The sequence below is a fragment of the Macadamia integrifolia genome, chromosome 7 (genome assembly GCF_013358625.1).
Source record: "Macadamia integrifolia cultivar HAES 741 chromosome 7, SCU_Mint_v3, whole genome shotgun sequence".
Classification (NCBI taxonomy): Eukaryota; Viridiplantae; Streptophyta; class Magnoliopsida; order Proteales; family Proteaceae; genus Macadamia; species Macadamia integrifolia.
Window position 1 is genome coordinate 23,763,909 of NC_056563.1, and position 11,257 is coordinate 23,775,165.

Here is an 11,257-nt window from a genome sequence, read left to right on the forward strand (position 1 = left end):
GGCTAAAATATTTATTACTTGATAGGTTTTGATTTAATTCGTTTCGTCCTGAATTTAGATTGTTCTGATCCATTGAGCTTACCAAGTTAATTTAGGTGTTTGCTTATGTTAACTTTTGCCTCTCTTTTTTGCTCTCTTGATGAGGGCATCGTTTTTGTTTGATTTGGTAATGGGAGGTTGAATGATATATGTTGAAAGTAAAATTTTATGTGTAGAAAATATAGTATTAATGTAAGGTTTTGTAAGGGGATTCAACGAAATTACATGAAATTCGTAAAAAAAAAAAAAAAAAAACCTACACTAGAACATTTGTTGAAACCCATATTTACTTACTCTATGAAAATAGGGTTTATTCCACAATGTTACCTGATAAAAAGACAATGAAAAAACGTTTTGTCAATGAAGGTGTGTTTTTACTAGTACAAGTTTCAAGAAATTCTTTCAAATAAGACAAGTGGAAAACAGTTGGAGAGTTGATCGATGGTTAGGGCGAATTGGAGATTGTGTGGATAGGTGCACGGTCTCAGGTTCGATTCCCCACCTATGCATCTATGATTGAAGTGGAGACCATGACGGTGGGTTGCTGTGCTAGTCTCCCTGAGGATTAGTCGAGATGCACGTAATTTGGCCCGAACACCTTGGTTAACAAAAAAAAAAAAAAAAAGTTAACCGAAAAAACGGAAAATGGATTCATGACTAAGGATTCATAAGACCTAATTAACGTTAGAAAACGTTAGGAACATACTTGGGCCTTGACTTGCAGTTTGCGGAGTGTTTAATGGAGTACCTGCCTGAGGATTAGTCACTTGATCAATTTCTATCAAGTGCATCGGTATTTAGTTTGCATCATTTTCTTTGCTTTCCAATAAGTGTGGCCTTGGACCCTTGTTGACTCCTCTGTGAGTCTGATCTTACTTCTTAACCCCCATATGAAATTACTATGTAATGACCAATAGATCGTTGACCTTGAACAGAAAAAAAAAAGAATAATAATAATAATTAAGGTAAAGAAAAATGAGCCGTGCACGCTTATGCATACCTACGCCAGTAGAACTTATTGGATTTGTAGCTGGATTGATGTTGCGTTTTATTGTCCCATTCACCTTAATATTTGTACCGAGATAAAACCAAAAAAGGGAATTCAATATTACTAAACAAAGTCACAGATGAGAACAAAACCAAATCAGGGGCATAAATATTTTAGTGGTGAATGATGCCTGTCACAGATGAGTGAAGCACAAGGCGTTATTAAAAAGGCAAACTCGATCTGCATAAGATGAGCGCACCCATGGAATTTGAGAAGCTTTTTCAGTAAAATTGGAATCCTAATCATTTACGAATGCTTTGTTGTTGTATGGTATCTAATCAGAAAACGGAGACATCCTTACTACTGGGTAGTACTTATAAGAGATTAAGGGTGTCAATCTATCGGTTGGGTCAGATCAGATTGAGCTGGTTTTGATCGGGCCTAATTAGGTTTATCCACTTTAGTATCTCACATTGTGACTAGTTTGTTTAAGTAATCGGTCTTCATAGGTTAGACATAGAACTATTTATAAATGGTTAATCGAGTACCAGTCTTTATTATTAATAATCAGGCTAAATGGACCATTGAGACATATATCTCTAATGGGTTCCAAGCCGCCTTTAAAAATGTCAGGTTTTGTCAGGCAATAAATTGATCGGTCCTTATTGGGTGCTCGTTCGATAGCACTTTTGCACTGGGAACAACTGAATGTTAAACCTAACATGCTTAATAAATGGATCGAGCCAATTTCTGGGTTTTCCTAATTGAACTTAGTCCGACCTGCCCATGCAACCTGTAATTGATGCCTCTTATTGTAGTTTAATTACCATTATTAAACAATCAAGTTGAGGCATATATAAATATTTTAAGGATGAATAATGCTAAATGCATGTGGGTGTGAAATTTTGGACTTTGACAAGAAATGAAGAGAGAAGCAAGAAAAATAGTTTTAAGAAAATTATTAGCTAATCATGGTTGATGCTTATATCCTACTACGACCTGTCACCTTGACGAAGAAACAAAGAAGTCACTAATAAGATCAAACCAAATTGGGGGCATGGATATTTTAAAGGTGAATGATGCCAATATCACAGACACGTGAAGCACAAGGCATTGTTTAAAATGCAAACTGGATTTGGATAATTAAGAAGATTAGTACACATATGTAGTTGAGAAACTCCTCGATCAGTAGTAGTTGGAACCCAAATCATTTACAAATGCTTCTATATTTGAAGTATCTAATCATAAAAAAGGATACATCCTACCTATTTGATTTGCTACATTTTTCCTGGATACAACTTATAAGAGACCACTTATTGAGGCATAGATAGATATTTTAACGACGAATAATTCTTAATACACACGGGCATGGAAGACATATTAGATCGCTAATCTACACTTTTTGCCCCGATTTTATTGAAATTCATTGCTGACATTTAGCAAAAAAAAAAAAAAAAAAAAAGAAGCACATGGGCATAGAATTTAGACTTTGAAAAGAAAGGTAGAAAGAGGAAAGAAAAAGTAGACTAAGGTGCATACCACTAGAAATAAATTTAAGACAATCATCAGCTAGTCATAGTTGTCGCTTACCTTATCTCCTCGTCGAAGAAATGAAGAAGTCACTAATGAGATCAAAACCAAATTAGGGGCATAGATATTTTAACGGTGAATGGTGCGAATGTCACAAATGCTTAAAGCACAAGACATTGTTAAAAAAGCAATATGTATCTGCATAAGATTTTACACCCATGGAGTTTGAAAAGATCCTCAATACTAATTGGAACCCCAATCGTTAACGAATGCTTCTAGATTAGAGGTATCTAGTCATAAAATGGATAAATCCTACCTACTATCTTTGCTATCTAATTACTGGACACTACTGGGCAGGAAATTTAGCTTCCGACAAGAAATGAAGAGAGAAGAAAAGAAAAGTAAACGAAGTTAAATAGCATCATAAATAGACTTAAGATAGCTAATCATGGTTGAAGCTTCTACCCCACGACAACCCTATCACCTCAACAAAGAAACAAAGAAGTCACTAATGAGATCAAACCAAATTAGGGGCATAGATATTTTAATGGTGAGTGATGCCAATCTCACAGATGCTTGAGCACAAGGCATTGTTATAAAAGCAATCTAGATTTGCATAAGATTAGTAGACCCATGGAGTTTGGAAGCTTCTCAGTATCAATTGAAACCCCAACCATTGATGAATGCTTCTATACTTGTGGACCTAAGTACAATAAAGGATATGAGTGCTTTTATACTTGTGGTATCTAAATACAAATCGGAGCTCGTTGGATGCAAATACCCAACAAAAATTTTGCATCCTTGCATCGTGGAATGTATAACATAGGTTTGATCAAATACATATATAGGGGTTTAAGGTACCTCAAAACCCAAAAATCCAAGTTCTTCGAAGGATTACAACAGTTGTATTGGCTACTCTTCATAGGCAACAGAGATGTTCTTTTCGAATTATGGGTTCAAAAACCCTAATTCTCAAAACCTGTAGAAAGAGGAAGAGAAGAACTGGAGGAGGATAGAAAACAATCAGGATTTTGGGGATTCTAGAAACCCTAAAATAAATGGGCTATGCGTTGGGAGTGTATCTCTTTCCTCCCTAGCTACATATATATACCACCTCGTAGTCTTCCATGCTACGTGCGTCAGTCAAGTGTTGTGATCCTATAGAATTTCCCACTAATGTTTGCATAAGGTGAGTCCAAATGGTCTACACTATTTAGTATTATTACTCAGTACACACTACTAATTAGAGAGAAAGAACGCTACCTAGTTACGTGGTCGCTGCGCCAGCACCTGGGCTAGTGGGAAGGAATACACAAGCATCCAACCATAGGGGTAGGGGCATCTTTTTACTAGGGCGTAGAGGGCGCAACCAAGTAGCGTTCTTTCCCCCACTAATTATCACATAGTTTAATAACAGTTGGAAATAACATTGCACCAAAAGCAAAAAAGTTGGAAATAACATGTAAATGGTTGATTGATAGAAAGGAATAGATTCAAGTCCCAATACTTTAACAACATGACATAACAAATTTCATGTGTGGAAAATGCAACCATCGAAAACCCTAATCCATCAAAACAACCAATACAAAGAATCTCAACCATTGATTGAACATATGACATTTATAAAATATTTTTTCAAATATAATTATTTAATATTAATAATATTTAAATGCATTTGTAAATAATTTACAAAACTACCACCGAGCTCAAAATTTTGTCTAATTATTGTTGAAAAATTCTCTCAAGATATTCTCCCTAATTAGGAAGTACATTCTACGTTGAGCATCTCCTCCACTCATAGATACATGTTGTGAATCTAACTTATAAATATATAGCAAGTGTAGGCACTAACAAGTGGCACCCCAGCTGCATGTATAAAATATAAATGCAATGTTAGGGACCTCCCAAGTATGAGGATGAAAGTAACTATTATAGAACCTTGTTGCCCTGACAATTGACGGTGACTCATACAAGACTCTCACAATGATCATATTCAACACGCATACAACATAAATTTTAACATCTATCAAGTGTACTTACGAGTGTCACTCTAAGATGCATAAAGTATAAGGCACCAGTAGGGACCTCTTAAATTTGAGACAAAAATAACTATAATTGAGCTTGTTGCGTAAACAACTGATATGGTGATCTATACAAGACTCTCACAATGATCATGTCCAATACACATATTATTGAATCACATTCCGAAAAGCATACAACATGACAACCTTATGATCATTATGCCTAATACTATCCCTGGTTGTTGATACTTTAAGGTATAACCTTAGGACAAGACATTGTGCATAAAATGATAGTAAAAATTAGCATATGCTTAAATAGAATTTGATGGACACACATATCCCATGATACCCCACTTGTACATTAAAGCTAAAGTCTTACTAATCTAATACCCATATTCTCAACATGTCTATCAAATACAATATGTTTTAGTCCCTTTGTTAAGGGATAGACAAATAGTCTATAGTGTCAATTTTTACAATACAAATATCACCATGTTTTATGACCACCCTAACAAAATGATACTATGTCTCCATGCGTGGTAGACTCAATTGTCAAATTTTTCTTGGCATGTTTTCATAAGATTGTATTTCTTTCCCAACATATTACTGTTATGAACTCTCGCAATTTTAATACCTATGATTTAACTAGCTTCCCCTAAGTCCCATATTGAGAAATTTGAGGACAACCTATATCGCCCCGACCCCACACCAAGTAGCATTTTTGTCCGATTTGGGGTGAGCCCCTCACGGCTTTAAAATGTGCCATCCAAAGTATTAGAGTACACTACGGAGCGATATTGTCCTCTTTGGAGCTGCCTCACTGGATATTTTCTTGACCCTTTGATCTCACCTCTTTATTTTTTGGCTTCACCCCTCAAGGTTTTCTATCGCATCATGACCATGGAAGGGGTGCTAGAGGTTATCAACTAGCCCAGTCTCTTCCCTGTAATTTTGATATGGGATAAAGAGCTTGCACCCCTTGAACATCTCTCCCATTTCTTTACAATTGGGGCTCAACGGATCTAGGCCGTTTGTTGAGTGTGACTTCTCCCCCCTTGTGGCACTACTGTCCCAATGTGGCCTTACATGATTTTTAGGTCCACTCTGATATCATTTGTAATGTCCTGACCCCATAAGCTACGATGTTGTCCGTTTGAGGTTAGCCTTCATGGATTTAAAACACATTATTCGAAGTAGTAGACATCAGAGTGAGACAATCCTATTTGGGGCCATCTCATCTGATAGTTTCTCGACCCTTGGTCCCACCTCTTTGTTTCTTACTTTCACCCCTCAAAGTTTTCTAATACGTCATGACCATGGAAGGGCTGCTAGAGGTTATATAGTTCTAAAACTATTTAATGATATTTCATATTATTACATCATGCAATTGATTTTTAGTTTCTTTCTTTAAATCTATATTTACTATAAAACCTAACTTATGTACATACTCATTTGATTTGTCTAATTTATTATCCATAATATCAATTTTAGACTCTACATTATTTTGATTATTTTGATTTAGTTTTCTAAATCGCATATGTAACAAGTCATACAACATATTTATAATACTACTAATACGGACAAATAAGGGGAGTATGGACTTCGAAACACACACGGATGTATAGGTTTTACATTAATTCCTTTGAACAAAGAACTGCAAGACTAACTAGATACAAAATCTTAGGGTTGATGTATTTAAATAACCATCCTAACCGTCCTAACCATGCTTCTATGATAAGATTTCAATTGCTACCAGGATTTCTATCAGTTCTAGCTGAATTGAAATCGAAATCTATAGAAATGAATTCCACTTATTTGAACCATGATCTCACCTACTACTCATGTAATGATGTTAAATCAGTTGTATTGCAAACCGTTTAACGTTTATTAAACAAGGGAAACAAGGCATAGATAGTTTAATAAAAAATAATGCAATTTGGTGGGAAGGAAGAACTAGGCAGTATTAATTGGAAAAAAATTGGTTGCTACCCAAGTTGTAGCCAAGTAGCTGCAACCATCTACTGGCAGCCAAAGAAATGGAATAATTTGCTTCCCATTAGGGCTCACAAATACCCTCCTAGATTATTGTATTTTCCAAAATGCCCATTTAGATTCCATTTCTTTGATTATCACAGGGGTTGCAGCTAGTTAGCTATAACCTGGGCAGCAGGTAAATTTCGTCCAGAAAAAAAAAATCATTAATAAATAAATTAAATAATCAACTTTAGTAATGATAGTTGACGCTTCTCCACCTAGACACTACCCTAGGTATCACCTCGACTGAGAAACAAAGGCAATATACTGACATAGAAACACCTATAAATTGTAGAGATTGAGTAAGGTTAATAAATCATCCGAGCATTGTCTTCCTTCTAAAAGCTAGATATTGCCACAATTAAGAGACCTCACTTCAGTTCCTTACCGAAATCTCGAAAAAAAGAAAAAATGGCTGAGAGCATCCTGCCCATTGCAGAGATGTTGATCAAGCTGGTACTTAAGGAAGCCGCATTTCTCCATGGAGTGAAGGAAGAGGTGGAATCTCTTGCAGAGAAACTCAAGGACATTGGTTACACTTTAAGTAAGTTTGATGTCATGATCGACAAAGAAGAAGAATTCGATAAATGGGTGGGCCAACTCAGAGACTTGGCCTTTAAGGCTGAGGATGTTATAGAAGTCTTCGTCAACAATGCAACGCCATATGATGGGTGCGATGTTTTCCTGCTGATCATGGGGTGCTTCTGCCAAATTATAACTCTCCACAAATTGAAAGACGAAATCAACAATATCAACATGAAGCTAGAGAAACTTCCAAGGGGAAGCTCACTGGTCACGGTTCTGGGTTCAAAGGATGGTGAAACTTCCATCCCTCATCATCAGGAAGAAGACCAGCCGGCATCAAGCAGATGGGACGAAGACGATGATATCGTCGGCTTTCAAGAGGAAGCAAACAAATTGGCGTTGTCGTTGACAGAGGAAGAATCAGGAGCAAAGGTCGTTGTTGTCTCCATTTGGGCTCAGGCTGGAGCAGGTAAGACTGCCCTTGCTCGAAATATTTACAAGAGAAGTGACGTTAAGAGTCAGTTCGATTGTGTTGCATGGGTTTCTGTTTCCCAAGATTGCAAGGTAAAAGATGTTTGGCAAGCCATACTGAAACAAGTTAAGAAGCTCAAAGAAAATCAAGAAAAGGAGTTACAACTGAAGAAGAATGTCGAGTTGCGGGATATGGTGTTTCACTATTTACAAGGAAAGAACTACCTGGTTGTATTGGATGATTTATGGAAGCAAGAAGATTGGGAGATCATAAGCAAGGCCTTCCCAAAGTCACCCAAAAAGAAATGCAGGGTTTTAATTACAACTCGCATCAAAGAAGTAGCATGTGGTGCTGACCCATTAGCTGATCCGAAAAACCTAAGGGCTTTGAATGAGGTGCAGAGTTTGGAGCTATTCTTAAAGAAGGTATACCAATGTTCCTCGGATAGAATACCTAGTCTCTCCAGGGGAATGAAGGATTTGGCGAGGGAAATGGTTGCAAAATGTGAGGGACTTCCAATTGCAATTGTGCTTCTGGGAGGCTTCTTATCCGTAAAATCGAAGGATATATTTGAGTGGACCAACATGCTTGAAAAGGTCCATTCAAATCTGGCGGAATCAAGAATCCTCCGAAAGGTATTTGCTCTGAGCTATAATGAATTGCCGTATTTCTTGAAACCATGTTTCCTTTATTTTGGACTTTTCCCAGAGGATAGCGTGATCGAATGTGACAAATTGATTCGACTATGGGTTGCTGAGGGGTTTTTGAAGCAGCGAGATAATCAAACGATGGAAGATGTGGGTAGAGACTTCCTTATGGAATTAATCCAAAGAAGCATGATCCAAGTTGTCGAATGCAAATCAAATGGGGCTCCTCAAACATGTCGTACTCATCATATCGTCCGATCTTTAGCTATAAGAGAAGCCAAAAATGCTAAATTTTCTAGAATTTCCATGGAGAGACATCAGTTGGGATCCGTGGAAGGTAGTCGTCGAATCGCCCTACATTCTAAAGATGTTGTTGAGATCCATATGGGTACGTCTTCGTCTTCTTTTCCTTTTCAATCCAACTCCTTGCTGACTTCTTCCAGGATAGGACCTTCCGTCGTTATTGAGGAAGCAGAAAATGATGACTTCGTGGGCTGTCAAAAGAATAAAGATCAACTGGCATCGTTGTTGACACAGGAAGAACCCCTGGGACGGCTTGCTGCCGTTTCTATTGTGGGTATAAGGGGAATAGGTAAAACGACTCTTGCACATAAAGTTTATGATCAAAATGATGTTAAATTTCATTTTGATTGTCGTGCGTGGGTATGTGTCTCTTATAACGACTATGTGGTAAATGATATTCTGAAGACAATATTGCAACAAGTTAAACCGCTCACAGATGCAGAGTCAAAACTTGAGGACGAGGAAGAGTTGCTAAGTATGCTTCACAATCATTTGAAAAGCCAGAGCCGTTACCTGATCGTATTGGACAATGTAAGGAGGCAAGAAGATTGGGATGTCATAGAAAAGGTCTTCCCGAAGCCAGTCGACCGCCAGAAATGCAGAGTGTTAGTCACGACTCGCGATTCATCTATAGCTCATTATATCGATCCTTCAGGTATTTCTCTTGAACCACATGTTTTGAAAGAGGAGGAAAGTTTGACGCTCTTCCAGCAGACGATCTTCAAGTACTCAAAAGATGAAATACCAGAACAGATGATGGACATAGCACGAGAATTGGTTAAGTTATGTGATGGACTCCCACTTGGAATTGTGGTTCTAGGACGTCTCTTATCTGCAAAAACAAAGGATGTTTCTGTGTGGCTTGATGTACTCGAACTTTTGCGTGCACAAGGTAATATCAATCGTTCACTTGCCTTATATACCAAGGACAATGAGCTCACCCATGAGGGTAGTAGTACATCTACCGCTACTACTAATCCTTCCCCACCCCCAAAAACTTTTAGTTTGACACAAGATATCCTTTCTTTTTTCGATCCCTTCAATTTTCCAAACCATGTCTACTCCTTGATGTGTTTCTCCAAAAACCCCCGTGAGTTTCCTCCCTTTGATCAACAGTTCCCTTTGCTTAGAGTACTCGATCTAGAAGGTGCAAAAAATATTATTGAAGTACCTAATGAAATTATGAATCTCAACCTTCTCAAGTACTTGAACTTACGCGGCACCCGCGTAGAACTGATTCCATCTTGGATAGGTAACCTCCGCAACTTACTGACATTGGATGCACCTGGTTCCAAGATTCCCATTGACATATTGAAACTAAATCAGTTGAGGCATCTTTTCGCCCATTCCTTTTCCGCTACCCAAAATATGTGCTGTCCAGATTCATCTTCTTCTTCTTCCTCTGTGTCTCTGTGCATTGATGTTCTTGAGCATTTAGAAACATTGGAACTAGACGATGTAGGAGGCCATTGGAAAATTAGTGGCCTTTACAAGTTGACCTATCTTAGAGTCCTGAGGTTACGTCGTGGTGGTGACTGCTCTCTGCTCAGGGCCATAGCCTGTTTGAAGCGCCTGAAGGTCTTCAGCTTAACACAAGCAGTGGCATCATCATCTCCCGTACATTTGCAATCATTGTCGAGACACAAGGATCTCTATGAAATGGTAGTGGAGGGAATATTTACTGAAGCCAATGATTTGCAATTGCCACCTTTTCTCACTTACTTGTGGTTGGAAAATTCTAATTGGGTGGACCCATTCTTCCCTGATCTGCAAAAACTAGGTCTCCTAAAGAAGCTTTGCTTGCGACTGTCCCTTTCCAAGGGCAAGTCCGACGATCCAATAACTTTCTCTGCGGGAGGGTTTCCAAAACTCGAGTATTTATATATTAGAGTTGATTTCGTGCTTCAAAATTGGATAGTGGAGGAAGGAGCATTGCCTAGCTTGAGGCTTTTGCATATTGAAGGAAACTACATGTTAGGAGAGCTTCCAGCTGGGCTGAGACATATCAATACCCTGAAGGAACTTATCATAACAAAGGGGTACGATGTGAGAAACAGCCTGATGTATGGTGGAAAAGAATGGGAAAAAGTCAGAGACTTAAACCCTTCTATCAAATATTTGGATGAGAGCTCTATGAGGCCTTGACATGGAAACCGCCCGGTGAGTTACTATTAATTTCTGTCCATATTCATCCTTTGTTTTGATTGTAACATTCTAATTTGCAATTTGATGCAATCTTAAGTGTGACTCCACCTTTATTTGTTTTCATCTTTATGTTCTGTAGTGGTTTAGATAATTACATCTGAGGAGCATTGCGTTGGAGAAACACCAGTTCTGTACCTACTTGGTTTCTTTCTTTTGCCACAAATGATCGTCATGAAAGGACTCAACTTAATGGAGATTGATTTGAGTAAAAGATTAGGCACACAGTGGGTTACTATCTCCTCTCAATTTCTAATTCCTGCTTCCACCCTTATTCTCCTCTAATGATCTAATATATGAGTTTTCTTTCCCCTTTTTCTTGAAAAGGCTTGGAGAATAATGAATGTACAACATCTTATGAGTTTTATGTCTCACTTTTCTGCTTTCTTGTTGTCCAGTTGTGTTTGCACACAGTGTGTTACTATGTCCTCTCCTTTGTGAGTGCTTTATATAGTTACTGATTAATGAATAAGGGTAAGGTTATTTGTCTTTCTCA

At 37.8% G+C, this 11,257-nt stretch overlaps 1 protein-coding gene across 1 annotated transcript; it reads left to right on the forward strand.

Moving 5' to 3' along the window:
- The first annotated feature begins 6,956 nt into the window (after window positions 1–6,956).
- LOC122083083 (probable disease resistance RPP8-like protein 2) lies at window positions 6,957–11,257 on the forward strand. Its single transcript, XM_042650761.1, has 2 exons — window positions 6,957–10,719; window positions 10,844–11,257. The coding sequence occupies exon 1, from the start codon at window positions 7,024–7,026 to the stop codon at window positions 10,702–10,704; it is 3,681 nt and encodes a 1,226-aa protein (XP_042506695.1). The 5' UTR covers window positions 6,957–7,023; the 3' UTR covers window positions 10,705–10,719; window positions 10,844–11,257.